Here is a 19060-nt window from a genome sequence, read left to right as displayed (position 1 = left end):
GTACAGTGTGTGACTCCTGATCTCAGGGTCATGGGTTTGAGCCCCGTGGTGGGCATGCAGCCTACTTAATAAGATAAAACAAAATCTTTAAAAAAATGAGTTCTTAGCTTTCTAAAGAAAGATGCTTACGTGAATTTCTCAGGTTCCCCCACTCCCTTCTCTATTTCCACTGGAGTTCTATAACTTAACAAGATCTCATGTTGGTCTCAGAAGTATTTACCTTTCCAAAGTAACAGACCAAGATTTGCTAAGTTAAAAAGGGGATGACTGCATTTACACACCAATCTATGCATTCAATTAACCCATAGTGATACAGGACTCTGAAAAATTTACCAGTATGAATATCCTTTATACAATTTGTAATACTGATTTTTGTATATTTTCATTACTTTTAACCAAAATTATCCATAGTAAAAAGTATAGTTAATATTTAGGGGCACTCTACTACAGTCTCGGGTAGTCATCTAAGAACTGTACATATGTTACCTCACTTAATCTTCGGAACAACCTACGATACAGATATTATCATTACCCCAATTCCACAGCTGAGGAAACAGATACAGAGAGATAAGTCACTTTCCCAGTGAGAATAGCTAGTAAGCGGCAGAGCCAAGGTTCAGTTAGAGGCTAGCTCTAGACCCCACACTCTAAATGTGTATTTCCATGTGCTTACCTGCTCAGGTTTATGTTGCTGCACAGTGTTATAGATATAACTCAAGCCGGCTCTAGTTAAAACATAAGAAGCTTGCTCATTGATAAGTGTGTCCAAATGTGCTTCAATCTAAAAGAAAACCCAGCAGAAAGAAAATATTTTAAAAGAGGAATAAGACTGCGGAGAGTACAAGTAGACCACTCTGGAGTCAGCTCTTCATCACGGACTTGCTCCTTGCAGCGGCCATGAGTTCCAGACCATGAGGCACATGGGCCACTTCTGTGACAAAATCTTTTCCTTCCCCCAAAGAGGAAGTCCTCCTACAAAAGGGAGAGAAAGTCTCATTTTAAAAATGAGAACTGAAAGGATTTCAGTACTAGCCACTAGTCAAACAAATTGAGTCTCTTGTTAGCTCTTTTAAAAGATGGCAACAAACAAAACACAAACAAACAAACAAACAAACAGGAAACATTAAAAGATAACAACAATATAAAATACTTAGGAAGACTTCTGGGAAGATGAAGGCCTGATGTTCCTGACCTCCACATACCCCTACCTTCCCAACTTACTGGACTGACTCAACCAATCAAATGTGCCGTATGGAGACGCCTGGAGGCAACAGGTTTCTCCCGGGGAGAAAGCAGGTTTCTACCAGGGGGGAGTTGAGAACCCAGCAGAAGGTTGGCCAAAGATTTCAGGTTTAGGAACTGTCCACGAAGACTTGACTAGCAGATGTGAGTTGTTATGTGCTCACCTGCTTTGTGTTATCCTCGGGGAAGCCATCTAATGCTAATGGGGGCAGAATCCACAGAAGTTGACTACCCTGATGGGCTGAAGTATCCCTTAGTGGGAAGAAGTCTTCCGCCTCCTTACTTTTACCAGTACAGGCCTGAGAGTTTGGAGATCTTCCTTCTTCTCCTGACCAGCAAGTTCCCTCAGCTTTGCCAGTCTGTTTGCCGGGGCACAGTAACGCTACCCATTGTGCTGTTACCATCTGAATGCTTCTGTTGTCCGAGTAACTCCAGTTTGCTGCTGAGGCCCTCCCCCTAAAAAACTTCCAACTAACTTAAAAAAGGGGAGTATGTTCTAAGAGAAAGCCCATCTGAATGATTAGAAGGAGTAACTTTTCCGGAGGCAACCCTATTAAAAGACGTAGAGTACTTTATTTTTTTCTCTTAAGTAAATGTCCAAGAAAGTACAATTAGAGGCCTTAGACACTAGACTTACTGGAAATCAAAAAAAAAAAAAAAAAAAAGAAAGAAAGAAAAACACCAAGACGTGCAAATATAAACATTTAATGAAAGAGCTAAGAATCAAATTAGCATCTGAAGAAGAATGGAAGAAAAGTAACATAGCAACATCAAAGAAAGATTAAATAAAGAGATATGAAAAGATATTAAAAGAGAGATTCTGGAGATAAAACCAATAAAGGCAGAAACTTCAGAATATAAAATATAAAATTTTTATAATTATATAATTATAAAATATAGAAAATAGAAAATTCAGAATATACAAAGAAAAGTGATAATTAATTAGGTAATAGAAAACTATATTGAGCAAAAAAAAGGGTTGAATCTTCAGACTGAAATGGCTCTGCAAAATCCAAATGGGGAAGGAGACATACCAAAAAATACCCCGAGGAACTAACTATCTGAACTCAAAGGAAAATCCTTACGAGCTTCCAGATGGACAGAGTTAAGTTACCACAAAGAAAAGAGAATCAGACTAGCCTGGACTCCTTACTTGAAACACTGGAAGAAGGTAAGTCAGAGTAGAAGAAAATTAATAGACCATTGATAGAAAAGGTATGAAAAACCAAAAATTGTTTATGCAACAAGATAAAATTTCTTTGGAGGGCCTAAATAAACCATGCCTTCCAGTACCCACATCATTGTACAATCCTCTCTCAGAGCTCCGGGCTGGCCCATGCAGCTAGCACTGGCCAACAGCCTATAACCAAGCATGAAGTTAAGTGCAGGCTTCATAAGCACTTACACACTGGGGCTTGGCCCCTTGGAAAGCAAAACATGACCAGGGAATATTTAAGGAACACAGGTGACTGGTGATAAAATAGAGACTGATGAACACCTGATATACCTGAACAGCTTAAGATTTAGACAAATGGCAGGGTTTAGGGGTTGAATCAGTGATAAATACAGTAAAAACCAATGAATTTTTTTAAAAAGAGATTTCTAAAAATTTTTTGAGAGTGAGAAGGGCAAAGGGAGAGGGAGAGAGAGAGAGAGACGGTGGGGGGCGGGGAGAGAGAAAGAGAGAGAATCTTAAGCAGACTCCATGCTCAGCATGGAGCCCGACACGGGGCTCGATCCCACGACCCTGGGATCATGACCTGAGCCAAAATCAAGAGTCAAATGTTCAACTGACTGAGCCACCCAGGTGCTCTTTAAAAAAAGAATTGTATTAATTCCACAAAAAACAGTTATTTAAGAAAGGAAAATTAATCATACCTCATTATATTTCTTTTAAAAGAAGGAATTAGAAATTAGAAAATATCACAAGTTTAGACTTATCAAAACTCATGCTTTAGAAAACCCCCAAAGTTCACAAATAAATTTTTACTATAGCCACTGCCATATTACTTATATACTTGTAATAACACAGAACAGTCAGCATTTTTTCTTCAAAACATTATATACACCAAAAGTCACTATTTCAAAATTAGAAGCCAAGTATCTGGTAAATTTTATAAACGGCTTAGCCACTTTACAAACTCTTAAATGATACTATTTGGTTTATAGGACTAGAGTCATTGGTATAACAAATTGTAATGTTTTGCCTAACACTGGTTTACACATAGATAAAAATATATCTGTCCTCTGTAACACCTTCTGCACTAGCTAGCAAGCTTGGAAAATATAGCATATTATTCACAGTTCAGCAACTGAAATCTGCATACAGAATTGCTGTTCCAATCAATAAGAAAAGCTTCATTCTATCATCACATACTATGGTTTGAATAAAATATCACACTCATTACATATTCTGGCTTCCCAAAACAAAACTGAAACACCAAGTATGTGTGTGCGTTGTGTGAGTGTGAGTGTGTGTGTGTGTGTGTGTGTGTGTATTTCCATCAGACTATACCCAAGAATTTATTGAAATTAGGTCACCGAAATTGGACTAAAGCCAGTAACTGAGATCAGATGAAAAAAGGCTCCGTCACAGTGAGCGGGCATCTTATGACAAAGTTTACCTGAAACTGTAGCATTTCTAGTCGTCTGTCAGTGAACTCAAACAGAGCTAGTGTTGTCTTCATCATATAGAGTGAATTGACCATGAAAGTGGCCATGTCAGCTGTGCCTAAATTGCTGGCAGATACGGTACACATCTGGAGGAGAGGATCTAAGACACACGATAAAACCTGTAAGTGAAAAATAAAATAAAATCTATTTTTTATTCCCCAATCAGTGATACAGGCCTGGGTTAACAGTACTTCAGAAAGAATGACAAACTAATTGGAAGGGGAGCAACTTATAAGATTAAATGGTATAGTAATCATAATGTTTTTTACAATGGGCATCACTGAATAAAGTACTTTTTAAATTAAAGAGAGCTGATCTAATACGTGAAAGAAAAAATCAATGAGAGGGACTGTTACAATGCACGGGTTATAAAATGCCAGAATTTCAACAGAGCGTATAACAGAGGAGCAATAAATAATCATTAAAAATGATTTACAACATACTTGCACAAAGTCAGCTTGACGGGCATCTAACGGTACAACTGAAGAATCGTGAGATGCCAAAACTTCACGCAACAATGCGAGTGTCTGATTTAATGCAGAACTTGGTCCAAGATCAGGTGGTGGGAGTTCAACCTAAAATAAAGGGTGGCTTCATCCACTGCTTACATTTTCCACTAAATTTTAATGTATAAATAAATACAATTCACAGTAAAACAATACATGTAAAAGATGTAAAGATTTGGCGAGCATTACAAAATCTAGAATTGATCCATAGCTGATACTAATAAGCATAAAGTGACACCAAAGGTTTTTGTTGTATTATCACAGAATTAATATATTCTTCTCACAATAAGAAGTAAAGAATTTATACTTCTAAAATTCGAAAGTTACAAGAAAACTCAGTAGTCTTTGATGTAGAATTATATTTTTATGCAGATTTGAAATGGCCTACTGTTTTGGGTTTTGTTTTTTTTTTTTTTTTTTTAGCCCAAGTCATTAGAAAAAGGCAATCTAGAAACCAACACTCCCCCAACGATAATACAGTTGAGAATCATCATCCACCCTCAGGCCCAAATCTCAGAAATGTGGCTCAATATGCATAGGTTTGGGGACTAGGAATCCATCTTTCAATAAGCACCACAGGTGATATCCAGATCAGTCTATGGGCTACACACTTCACAGAAACACAGTGCCCACTATTCTACACGGTGTAACACTGCCACTGAAATCTTTAGCACTGAAGTTAAAGATTAGTTTCACACTTTAGATTACCAATCACTAGTTGTGTGGTCCTGGGTAAGTTCTTTAACTTCTCAGAATTTCAGAGGGATTCTTTAAGGATTAGTGGGATTGTTGCATATAAACTATTGGGTACTATAAACTGGAAGGTATGCCCAGTTCATTCTCTCTACTTGCTGGCATCATGATATCCAAGAAGATGTGCTGGTGAATTTTTGTTGAGTACTTATAATAATATAGTCAGATCTTATCTAAAAAATATGATACTCAGAAGTCTATGTAAGACACTATAACCTTGTGTCAGACAGAAAAGTGTAAGAATTTTTAAATATCTGGATTTATATGAAGAATGTTTTATATAGAAAAGTTAATACATAAGTGACAGCAGCAGGAATATCAAAGTATGGACCTCTGAAAATCTTCCCTCTTTCATAAAACAACAAAACCAAAAAATTATAAGACATGCAAAGAAACAAAAATACATGGTCCATGCACAGAAAAAATAGTCAATGGGAACTTCCCCTGAGGAAGCCTGGACACTGGAGTTACTACACAAAAAAATCTGAATTGACTATTGTATTTTATTTTAAAGTTTATTTATTTATTTTGAGAGAGAGAGAGAGAGACAGAGAGCACAGCAGGTAAGGGGCAGAGAGAAGGAGAGACAGAATCCCAAGCTTGTGGGGCTCAAACCTACAAACCGTGAGATCATGACCCAAGCTGAGATCAAGAGTCAGATGCCCAACCAACTGAGCCACTCAGCACCTCAAAATTGGCGATTTTAAGAAAGGGAACCAGGTTAATGAACTAAAGGGAAGTATGAGAACAATGTCTCATCAAATAGAGAATATTTACAAAGAAATAAAAATGATAAAAAGAAATAACTGAATAGAAATTTTGTAGTTGAAAGTAACTAAAATGAAAAATTCACTCTAGGGATTCGATAGCACATCTGAGTAGGCAGAATAAGTAATCAGTGAACTTGAAGATAGGTCAATTAAAATTATCCAGTTTGAGGGACAGAAAGAAAAACAAATGAAAGAAAATTCACAAAGCCTCAGAGACCTATGGAACACCATCAACATTAAGTACAATGTGGTTCTCTTAGAAGGAGAGAGGAGGGCAGAAAAAATATTTGAAGAGCTAATGACAAAGATTTCACAAATGTGATTAAAACAAAACATTAATCTAAGCATCTAAGAAGCTCACAAACTCCACAAGGAATAAACTTACACAGTTTCACACTAAGACACATCACACAAACTGTCAAAAGACAAAGAGAGAATCTGGAAGCAGTAAGAGAAGTGATTCTGACAACGGATTCTCATAAGATTAACAGCTGATTTCTCATCAGAAAACATGGAGGCCGGAAGGCACTGGATAGCATATTCAAGGGCTGCAAGAAAGACCGTCAAGACAGAATTCTGTACTCAGTAAAACTACTCTTAAGAATGAAGGAAAACAAAGATTCTTCACCAGTAAACCTGTTCCACAAGAAATATGGGGAATCCTGGGGTGCCTGTGTGGCTCAGTCGGTCGAGTGTCCGACTTCGGCTCAGGTCATGATCTTGCGGTTTGTGAGTTGAAGCCCCGCGTCAGGGGGGGAGGGTATAAATAAAGTATAAAAATTCCTTTATTTAGAAATAACATTAATTAGCCTTCGTTACCATCAGTTTAAAAACATTCTGGATATCTTTTTAAATTGGGTGAATGAATAGAAAATACTTTTATAAAGATGGCTTCATATTCTGGAGTTTTTCTTAATTCAGTTTGAATTTAACAGAAAAAAGGAAGCAAAACTGAAGGAGGTATGAAACTTGAAATAAATATTTTCCATGAGAGATACTTTTTATTTAATTTTGTCAATCTTGGTTTCATGTATTTTGGGGTTCTATTGTTAGATGCACACATTTATAATTGTCAGGTCTTCTTGATAATATAGATTATAAAATGTGTTTGTTTCTAGTGGTGTTTGTCTTTAAAGTTTATTTTATCTGAAATTAGCATAACTACTCTAGCTCTTGGTTTTTGCTTGCAAAGTCTGTCATTTCCCATCCTTTCACTTTCAACCTCTTTGTGTATTTAAACCTTTCTGTTTTTGTTTTTTTAATGTTTATGCATGTATTCTGAGAGAGAGAGCAAGCGCCTGCAGCATGAGTAGAGGAGGGGCAGGGGGGAGGGGCGGGGGAGAGAATCCCAAACAGGTTCCGCACTGTCAGAGCAGAGCCCAGTGTGGGGCTTGAATTCACAGACCATGAGATCATGACCTGAGCTGAAATCAAGAGTCAGATGCTCAACTGACTGAGCCACCCAGGTGCCCCTAAACCTTTTGTTTCTTGAAGATAGCATATGGGTAGTTGGATCTTTTTTTTTTTTAAAGGTCCATCTGCCAGTCTCTGCTTTTTGGACGGCATGTTTAATCCTTTCACATTTAATTGATGATAAAGTAGAATTTGTGTCTGCTGTTTTGTTATTCTTATGTCTTAACTGTTTTTGTTCCTCTGTCCCTCTGTTACTGCCTTCCTTTGTGTTAATATTTTCTAGTATGCTCCTTTAATTCCCTTACTGTTTATTTACATATATGTGTGTGTGAGTGTGTGTGTGGTGTTTGTTAGTTTCTTAGTGGTGTCCTGGGAATTATAATTAAACATCTTAATTTATAACAGTATACTTCAGGTTAATGCCAACTTACTTTCAATAGCACACAAAAGCTTTACTCTTATGTAGACCAGGTCTCCTCTTCCTTTACACTACTATAGTTACAAATTGTATCTTTCTATGTTGTGGACTCATTAACACAGAATTATAATTATTGCTTCATGCCATTGTCTTTTGAATCAGGGGAAAAAAGGGAATTACAAATGGAAAATACATTAATACTTTCTTTGCCTATATCAGAACCTTTAGTGGTGTTATTTCTTCATGTGAATTCGAGTTACTGTCCAGTGTCTCTGTATTTTAGTCTGAAGGATTCCCCATATTTTTCTTTTAAAAAAAAATTTTCTTTAATGTTTATCTTTGAGAGAGATGGAGAGAAAGCGCGATCAGGGGAGGGGCAGAGAGAGAGGGAGACACAGAATCCGAAGCAGGCTCCAGTCTCTGAGCTGTCAGCACAGAGCCCGACACAGGGCTCGAACTCACGAACCGTGAGATCATGACAGATGCTCAACTGACTGAGCCACCCAGGCGCCCCTGTTTTCAGTTTTTAAGAGTCTCTTATGGTTTGGCTCCCTCCCTCTCTTTTTTTTTTTTTTCCTCCTTCCCCTCCCCCAGGGTCTTCCGTTAAGTTTCTCAGGATCCACATAAGAGTGAAAACATGTTATCTGTCTTTCTTTGTTTGATTTATTTCACTTAGCGTAACACTCTCCAGTTCCATCCACGTTGCTACAAAAGGCCATATTTCATTCTTTCTCATTGCCAAGTAGTATTCCATTGTGCATATAAACCACAATTTCTTTATCCATTCATCAGTTGATGGACATTTAGGCTCTTTCCATAATGTGGCTATTATTGAAAGTGCTGCTATAAACATTGGAGTACATGTGTCCCTATGCATCAGCACTCCTGTATCCCTTGGGTAAATTCCTAGCAGTGCTACTGCTGGGTCATAGGGTAGATCTATCTTTAATTTTGGGGAGAACCCCCACATTGCTTCCAGAGCAGCTGTGCCAGTTTGCATTCCCACCAACAGTGCAAGAGGGTTCCTGTTTCTCCACATCCTCTCCAGCATCTATAGTCTCCTGATTTGTTCATTTTAGCCACTCTGACTGGTGTGAGGTGGATCTCTGTGTGGTTTTGATTTGTACACTAATAATGAAGCAACAGAAAGACAAATAAAGAAATTGATCCCATTCACAATTGCACCAGGAATCATAAAACACCTAGGAATAAACCTAACCAAAGATGCAAAAGATCTGTATGCTGATAACTATAGAAAGCTTATGAAGGAAATTGAAGAAGATATAGAGAAATGGAAAAACATTCCGTGCACACGGATTGGAAGAATAAATATTGTTAAAATGTCAATACTACCCAAAGCTATCTACACATTCAATGCAATCCCAATCAAAGTTGCACCATCATTCTTCTCGAAGCTAGAACAAGCAATCCTAAAATTTGTATGGAACCACATAAGACCCCGAATAGCCAAAGTAATTTTGAAGAAGACCAAAGCAGGAGGCTTCACAATCCCAGACTCTAGCCTCTACTACAAAGCTGTAATAATCAAGACAGCATGATATTGGCACAAAAACAGACACTTAGACCAATGGAATAGAGACTCCAGGATTGGACCCACAGAAGTATGGCCAACTAATCTTTGACAAAGCAGGAAAGAACATCCAGTGGAAAAAAGACAGTCTCTTTAACAAATGGTGCTGGGAGAACTGGAAAGCAACATGAAGAAGAATGAAACTAGACCACTTTCTCACACCATTCACAAAAAATAAACTAAAAATGGATGAAGGACCTGAAGGTGAGACAGGAAACCATCAAAACCCTAGAGAGGAAAGCAGGGAAAAACCTCTCTGACCTCAGCCACAGCAATTTTTTACTTGACACATCTCCAAAGGAAAGGGAATTAAAAGCAAAAAAGAACTATTGGGACCTCATGAAGATAAAAAGCTTCTGCACTGCAAAGGAAACAATCAACAAAACTAAAAGGCAACTGACGGAATGGGAAAAGATATTTGCAAACGACATATTGGATAAAGGGCCAGTATCCAAAATCTATAAAGAACTCACCAAGCTCCACACCCGAAAAACAAATAATCCAGTGAAGAAATGGGCAGAAAGCATGAATAGACACTTCTCTAAAGAAGACATCCAGATGGCCAACAAGCACATGAAAAGATGCTCAACGTCACTCCTCATCAGGGAAATAAAAATTTCATTTTTCAATCGCCAAACAGAAGGCTAGTGACAGAAATTTCATGCACCAATAGGAGATAGCTGAAGAGAACCTTTTTTGATCCCCTTGAATTAAGGTCTGTAAAAGCTGCAAAATTCAAACCAAACTCATGCCTTAGTTAGAGCCAATGACAAATGATACAAGTACTACTTGAACTCACTTCATTTAACAAACCGACCTTCTATGAAGTGCTTTTACACATACCAGATTAGCCCTGGGTCAGAATTATGCTTCAAAAGCAAATGAAAACTGTGGCAGTTGTCAGATAAATAAAATCTGTAATTTTATAATAATGTAGTAAAAATAATGGAAAGAAACTCTAAAGTAGAAAAGTATCTAATTAACATCCTCCTATCACTTCAACTTAATTTCATCCAAGTGAAATGGATTTCTAATGGTTAAGTGTTATACGGGACAGTGTGGTACTGGTACAAGGACAGACAAATAAACCAATGGGAGGAGAATAAACATTCACAAAACAAATCCACGCATATATGGTCTTGCGATTTCTGACAGTTTCCACTGCAATTCAGTGGGAAAGGATTACCTTTATAATAAATGGTGCTTGATGTACTAAATATTCATATGGGAAAAAAATTAACCTTGACCACTACCTCATCGCATAGTTAAAAATTAATCTGAGATGGATCAAAGACCTAAATGTGGAAGCTAAAGAAACCAAGCTTCTTAGAAAAAAACATGTAAGAATAACTTCATAACCTAAGGGCAGGAAGAGATTAGATAAATAAAAGTCAGGATACAGAACAAAATTAAAGTGAAGAAATTCTGTTCATCAAAATACTCCACTAAGAGAGTGAAAAGACACGTTAAATTGGGAGAAAATATTTGTAATGCTTCCTTTTATCCAGAACACATTTAAAAAAAAATCTTACAAATCAGTAAGAAAAATACAGATAACCCAATAGAAAACTGGGTAACAGACTTCAAAAGACACTTCACAGAGAGTATATCCAGCAACCAATAAACATATGAAAAACTGTTCAACATCTTTATAGTCTTCAGGAAAGTGCAAATCACAAATGAAATACTACCACATAATTTCCACAATGGCTGAAACTGAAAAGATCAGCACTATCAAGTACTGGAGAGGATGTGGAACAAACGAAATTCTCACACGTTTCTGGTGGACTAAACTGGTACACACGCTTTAAAAGATGCCTGGTGGTATCTACTAACATTATCAATCCCATCACCCAGACATTCCATTCCTGTGTATACACACGAGAGAAATGAAAACTTACATCCATCAAAAGACATGTACAAGAATATTCACTGGATCCTTATTTACAATACCTAAGAACTGGAAACAATCCAGTGTCCATCAATACACTGTGGTGCATTTCTACAACTGAATTATTACACAATAACTGAAAAATAACTATTGCAGACAACATGGGTGAATCTTACAGATATGTTAAACTGAAAGGAGTCAGATCCAAAAAAGTTGGAAAAAGCATGTATCTATTTATGTGAATTTGAATAGCACACAAAAATAGGAAATAAACGTCAGATAATGGTTTGCCTTGGGGGGACTGAGTAAAGGCATAAAGAAGCCTTCTGAGATGCTGGAAATGTTTGATGTCTTGATCTGGGTGGAGATTAATGAGCATACAGAAATACAAAAATTCAACTAACTATATACTTAAGATTTGTGTACTGTCAGTTACATCGCCACTTAAAAAGAAAGTTCTTTTGATCTTTTTGTTTATATTTTGTAAGCACTGAGAATCAACAATGGATTATAAAAGTATCCAAAATTCATAAACAACATGGCCATTAATAATTAATGTACAAAAGAGCTTTATGAAAGACACGTAAGTTTTATGTACATTTTCCAATTGATAAAGTTGAACTATAAAAATCTCACATTTAAAAACGTTTAGTCTACTGAAATTTCATATTCCACATATTAGAATGTCTCTTTAACTTTTTTTATTGGCTTTTTTTTTTTTAATTTACATTCCAGGAGTGGAATCCAATGATTCATCCCCTACATATAACACCCAGTGCTCATCCCAAGTGTCTTCCTTAATGCCCCTTGTCCATTTAGCCATCCCCCCCCCACAACCCCTCCAGCAACCCTCGGTTTGTTCTCTATATTTAAGAGCCTCTTATGGTTTGTCTCCCTCCCTGTTTTTATATTGTTTTTGCTTCCCTTCCCTTATGTAGAACCTCTCTTTTTAAAAAATGTATACAGCTAGAAACTAAACAGAGTTGTGCTTCCTGTGACTGTTTATTATGACACTTTTCATCCCTTTTATAGGTAGATGCACCTTTTTGGTTTTTTTTTTTTTAAGTTTATTTATTTATTTGGAGACAGAGCACACGCAAGCAGGGGAAGGGCAGAGGGAGAGTGAGAGAGAGAATGCCAAGCAGGCCCCATGCTGTCAGGGTGGAGCCCAATGACGCCCGGCTTGATCTCACAAATTGTGAGATCATGGCCTGAGCTGAAAACCAAGAGTCAGACATTTAACCGACTGAGACACCCAGGCGCCCCTCTGATTTTTTTCAAAGAAAATGAAAAGGCTGCACCATACAAATTACAAAAACTGTTAAGCCTTTATTCCACTGTCAACTTTAGTTTTACTTTTTCAAATATCTTCCATTTAAAGTCCTCTAATTTTCTGTTCTGTAGCTTCTTAGAAGGCCACTTACCCATCTACTTTCAAAAATAAAAAAACCAACCAAAAAAAAAAAACCCTCCTATTTTTAAACTGACTTTTTCTTTTTATATATAGACTCCTTTTGCTCTATCTGCATGCATGTATGTTCTAGCAACTGACAATACATAGAACTAAGGTGTTTTTTAAAACCACTTTATTGAGAGGTATGATTGACATAACAAACAGCTGTACTTACTTAACGTATATAATTTGGTGAGTTTGGAGATACACATACACCCGTGAAACCATCACCAAATTCGATGCCATAAAACATATCCATCACCTCCAAAAATTCCCTCTTGTCCTACGTATTTACTTATGGAATTAAAGTTCTTAACTCGATAAAAATACCCAAGATAAATCTTAAAATGCAAACTAACATTTGTTTGAGATAACTTCAAATAATTACAACTTTTTATTTAACATAATTTTATTTAAAATTTAAAAGGCATTTTAGCTGAGAATACTGTTTCTGTTTTTCCTGGCAGAACAATCTGTAAGGAATAATGTGAAACTCAAACTCTTCATGTAGGACAGCATTTCTCAAACTTTAACATGTGTACGGATGATCAGGGAACCTTCAAATGCATATTCGGATTCAGTAGGTCTAGGCAAGCCTAAGATTTTTGAACGTCTAAGAAGCTCAGAAGTGATGGCTAAGCTTCTGGTCCATTTACTACATTTCGAACAGTAAAAGAAGATTCCAAACACAAACTAAATACTAGAATTGAAGTCACAATTTATTTAAAGGACTATTTAGTTTAGTTTAGTTTAGTTTAGTTTTGTTTTTCCAGAGGCCTGAGTAAATTAACCCTGACTACTATTAATTTTATTTGGGTTTCATTTATGACACATGTTAAATTAGAATTATAACACCACTATAGTGAAAAGAATTTTAGCCAACGCCTGTCTAGCTTAAATTGATATGGCACTGTGTATTTTGCAGCACAGATACACATAAACGGTTCCTGACTTATGATGGTTCAACTTAGAGTTTTTTGACTTTACAACCGTGTGAAAGCAATACACATTCAGTAGAAACTGTATTTCAAATTCTGAATTTTGATTTTTTCCCCAGGCTATCACCAGGCAGTGCACTTCTCTCCTGTGACGCGGGGCAGAAGCAGCAAGCAGCGGCTCCCAGTCAGCCAGGCGGTCACAAGAGTAAACAACTGATGACCACTCTGTGAGCACACAACCAGTTTCTGTCTCACTTTCGGTACGATATTCAAGAGATTACATGACATACTCAATGCTTTAATTATGAAATAGCTTTTGTATTAGATGATGCTGCCCAACTGCAGGCTAATGTAAGTGTTCTGAGCATGTTTAAGATTAGGTTAAGCTAAGCTATGATATAGGTTAGGTGTATTAAATGCATTCTCAACTTAGGATATTTTTGGGACACAACCCCATCGTAAGTAGAGGAAGACTGAATTCCCTTTAGACATTGCTGGCTTTGCAGTTATGAAAGTTTCAAGAGAGGTGATAAGGAGGGAGCACACACACTTGGATACTCTCAAGTGCTGCAAACTGCTTTGTTAGGGAAAAGATACAACTGTCAATAAAATGATGTCCTTGAATGTATTTTTTATAGCGAATAAAGAATTAGTTTCCAAATATGTCTTTTTAAAAGCACAGAAGGAATCATATAAAGAGTGTTCACTTCTGGCAATACCTTTATTTTAAAGGCTACTCTTCCTAATAATTTTACCATATACTTAAAATTTTATTTTATTTATTTATTTATTTTACTTACTTAAAATTTTATTAACAAAAATTTCCACTTGGGTGCTTTGCTAATGAAGACCATTCTAAGTATTGTTTTCCTTATAAGGGTAGAATCTTTTTAAAAGAAGTGAATGATTTACAAGATGCAGAATAAGAAAAAAATATAATTAATATAAAATATGGAACAGTAAAATTTAATGAAAGGAGGATAATTCTTGAAAGAACCCTGACATGGTTGCAGATGTAAGCAACATGCAAGCTATAAACAGCATCATATTCCCATCTTGATTAATGTTAAAATATCCCTAAATATAGCCCAATTCATATCTGAGAAAAACATTTCAGGGCATAATTACTGATAATGACAACAGTAACCAATAATAGTCAAAACCCATCCACTGCTATAAACTCACATAACTTGTACTTAAAATATTCAAATTACAATCAATCCTCCCCCATTTATACCCTATATTGTTCTAGGTTTTAATTGAAAGATGACATCCTTTTTATCCATTTTATTTTCTTATTTTCTTGCAACTTCTATTTTAACTTTACTAGAGACATAAAATATGTAAGAACCTAGTAGTCTGAGTAAAAATAGAATAAATGGACAACCATTTGGGAAAAATAAGGAAACCCTTCCTTCTCAGCATGGACAAAAATAAACTTCAGGTAGATTAAAAATTGATGTAAAAATGAAACCACAAAAACACCTAAGAACATGCATCTAAATAACTTTATTAAATAATCTAATATTGTCCCGCTGACAGATGCTATCATATATTAAATTCTAACTATATTTTCTGGTTGTGGGGAAGTTTTCAAGCATCACATACTCCCAAAGGGAACCCTCCCCACCGACCCCGCAAAGAAAAAACCACCACTACCAACAACAACAAAAACTTCAGATTTTACTATGTAAAAACCAGAAGTAATGTGTCAGAAAATACTATAGGCAAATGTAAAAGGCCAACAATGACCTGGAGAAAATATTTCTAATAAAAGTAATAGTTAATATTCCTAATGTATAAAGAATATCAGAAAATAATAAGACAAAACCCAGTAGGAAAATGGCAAAGGACATGAACAAGAAACTCACAAACAGCCAATAAACATATTTTCAATGTTCATTCTCACTAGAATCATTGAACCCCCCCCCCCCGCCCCAAAAAAGATGTCACTTTTTGCTCATATAGCGTAAGGGCAAAGGTATTTTACAATGCCTATTATCCAATGTTAGCAAAGGCTGGCAATCTAAGTAGGAGCAAGCATAGATTTGAGAAAATGGGTGACAGGTAAACAGGAATGGCTGCTTAAGCATATGTACGACTGCCATTATGGCGGGCTTTGCTGAGGTTGGAGATGGTGAGTTTTGGTAAATCCAGTCTGCATGTCTACATGATTTTCTTCAGGAGTGCTCAGCAGTCAGTATACAAAAGAGAAACTGACAAGCTTAATTCAAGGTGTTCTTGCAAAGTAAGCATGGCACAATGAAAAGGGTACAAAAGATAGTAAGTTAGCACAAAATGAAGGCAACTAGTCATTCACCGAACTAATAAGTCCCATGAGATCTGGCATATAGGGATATTACTCTTTCCTTTCTTCCTTATTATGTAACCATTTTAACCATTAGCGTATGTGTGTGTGTGTGTGTGTGGCCAATACTAAGTGCTCACTACAACTGATATGACAAATATACAAAGGATCATAAGAGGTACTATGTACAACTATATACCAACAAACTGGACAACCCAGAAGGAATGCAACCTGCCAAAACTGAATTAGGGTGAAACAGAAAATCTGAATAGACCAACTGCTAGTAAGGAGATGAAATCAGTTTAAAAATTTTTAGGGGCGCCTGGGTGGCGCAGTGGGTTAAGCGTCCGACTTCAGCCAGGTCACGATCTCACGGTCGGTGAGTTCAAGCCCCGCGTCGGGCTCTGGGCTGATGGCTCAGAGCCTGGAGCCTGTTTCCGATTCTGTGTCTCCCTCTCTCTCTGCCCCTCCCCCGTTCATGCTCTGTCTCTCTCTGTCCCAAAAATAAATAAACGTTGAAAAATTAAAAAAAAAAAATTTTTAAAGAAAGCCCAGGACTAGATGGCTTCACTGTTATATTTCACCAAGCATTTAAAGAATTCACATCAGTCTTTCTCAAACTCTTCCAAAATATCAGTTGAAATGTCTCCTTTTTTGTTTATAGTTTTGATTTGGGTCTTCTATTTTGCTTGGTTAGTCTAGCTAATAGTTTGTCAATTTTGTTCATCTTTACAAAGAACCAACTCTTAGTTTAGTTAATCCTTTCTATTGTTTTCCTGTTCTGTACTTCATCTACTTCTGCTCTAACCTTTATTATCTCTTTCCTTCTGTTAACTTTGGGCTCAGTTTGTTCTTTTTATCGTTCCCCAAGGTGTACAGGAAGGTTACTTGGGCTTTCGCTTGCTTCTTAACGTGTTTATTGCTATGAACTTCCCTCTTAGAACTGGTTTTGCTGTATCCCATTACTTCTGGTATATAGTATTTCCATTTTCATTTGTCTCAAGAAACTTTTTATTTATTTTTTTATATATATGAAATTTATTGACAAATTGGTTTCCATACAACACCCAGTGCTCATCCCAAAAGGTGCTCTCCTCAATACCCATCACCCACCCTCCCCTCCCTCCCACCCCCCATCAACCCTCAGTTTGTTCTCAGTTTTTAACAGTCTCTTATGCTTTGGCTCTCTCCCACTCTAACGTCTTTTTTTTTTTTTTTTCCTTCCCCTCCCCCATGGGTTCCTGTTGAGTTTCTCAGGATCCACATAAGAGTGAAACCATATGGTATCCGTCTTTCTCTGTATGGCTTATTTCACTTAGCATTACACTCTCCAGTTCCATCCACGTTGCTACAAAAGGCCATATTTCATTTTTTCTCATTGCCACGTAGTATTCCATTGTGTATATAAACCACAATTTCTTTATCCATTCATCAGTTGATGGACATTTAGGCTCTTTCCATAATTTGGCTATTGTTGAGAGTGCTGCTATGAACATTGGGGTACAAGTGCCCCTATGCATCAGTACTCCTGTATCCCTTGGGTAAATTCCTAGCAGTGCTATTGCTGGGTCATAGGGTAGGTCTATTTTTAATTTTCTGAGGAACCTTCAAGAAACTTTTTTATTTCCCTTTTAATTTCTTCTTTGATCCCTTGGTTGATCAGGAGTGTCTTGTTCAATTTCCATGTTAAATTTTCCAGTTTTCCTCATTACTGATTTCAGTTTCATATCATTGTGGTCAGGGAAGATAGCTGATATAGTTTAAGCCTCTGAATTTGCTAAGATTTCTTTTGTAGCCTACATTATTTCTATCCTAGAAAATGTTCCATGTGTGCTATTTATCTTTTGCCTATTTTTGTGTCAGACTATTTTGTTGTTGTTGAGTTTTGAAAGTCCTCATATATTCTATGTGTTCCAAATACAATGTTGTGAGGCTTTTGTCCCATTTTAAGAATTTTATAATTTTAGGTCTACCTTTAAGTCTTTGATCTTATTTGAGTTAATTTTTGTATATGGTGTTAGATAAGGGTCTAACTTCATTTTTTGCATGTGATTATCCAGTTTTCACAACACCATGTTCCTTCCCGCTTGGATGGTCTTTGCATCCTTGCCAAAAATCTTTTGACCATAAAAGCAAGGGTTTATTCCTGGGTTCTCTATTCTATTTCATTGCGCTATGTATCTGCCTTTATGTTAATACTATATTGTTTTCATTACTGTTGCTTTGTATTAAGTTCTGAAATTAGGAAATGTGAATACTCTAGCTTTCTTCTTTTTCAAGATTGTTTTGGCTATGCAGGATCCTGTGAGATTCCACATGAATTATAGAATGGGTTTTTCTATTTTTGAAAAAAATGTCCTTGAGATTTTGGTAAGAATTATACTGAATCTATAATTGTTTTGAATTGATATCTTAATAATAGAAAGTCTTCTAATCTATGAACATGGGATGTCTTTCCATTGATTTATGTCCTCTTCAATTTCTTTCAGCAACATTTATAATTTTCATTGTACAAGTCTATCATCTCCTTGGTTAATTCCTAAGCATTTTATTCTTTTTAATGCTATTATAAATAGAATTTTTTCATAATTTCCTTTCCATTGTTAGTGTATAGAAATGTAACGGATTTTTTGGTATTGATTTTACACCCTGCTACTTTGCTGAAGTCACTCACTAGTTTTTTTTGTTTGTTCGTTTTTTTGCTAGAATCTTTAGGGTTTTCTACATATAAGATCACATCATCTACAAAGACAATTTTACTTTTGCCTTTCCAATTTGGGTAACTTTTGTTTCTCTTTCTTAACTAACTGCTATGGCTAGAACTTGCAAGACTATTTTGTTTGTTTGTTTTAATGTTTATTTATTTTTGAGAGAGAGAGGCAGAGCACGAGCAGGGGAGGGGCAGAAAGGGAGGGAGTCACAGAATCCAAAGTGGGCTCCAGGCTCTGAGTTGTCAACACAGAGCCCAATATGGAGCTCGCCAGCAGTGACATCATGACCTGAGCTGAAGTCAGACACTTAACTGACTGAGCCACCCAGGCGCCCCACTTCAACACTATTTTTAACAGAAGTGGTGAAAGTGGGCATACTTGCTTTGTTCCTGA

At 36.5% G+C, this 19060-nt stretch overlaps 1 protein-coding gene across 1 annotated transcript in view; it reads right to left on the bottom strand.

Moving 5' to 3' along the window:
- Positions 1-19060, bottom strand: part of COG6 (component of oligomeric golgi complex 6) — an 83912-nt gene that overhangs the window by 17844 nt on the left and 47008 nt on the right. The window contains exons 14-16 of the mRNA XM_030309483.2: positions 4359-4490; positions 3867-4034; positions 674-781 (exon numbers count right to left, since the gene is read on the bottom strand). Coding sequence (XP_030165343.1) covers positions 674-781; positions 3867-4034; positions 4359-4490 — 408 coding nt within the window. The remainder of the gene's footprint in view (positions 1-673; positions 782-3866; positions 4035-4358; positions 4491-19060) is intronic.

The sequence above is a fragment of the Lynx canadensis genome, chromosome A1 (assembly GCF_007474595.2).
Source record: "Lynx canadensis isolate LIC74 chromosome A1, mLynCan4.pri.v2, whole genome shotgun sequence".
In the NCBI taxonomy this organism is placed as follows: Eukaryota; Metazoa; Chordata; class Mammalia; order Carnivora; family Felidae; genus Lynx; species Lynx canadensis.
The sequence above is the reverse complement of the archived record's forward strand: the minus strand, read 5'-3'. Positions and strand labels throughout refer to the sequence as shown.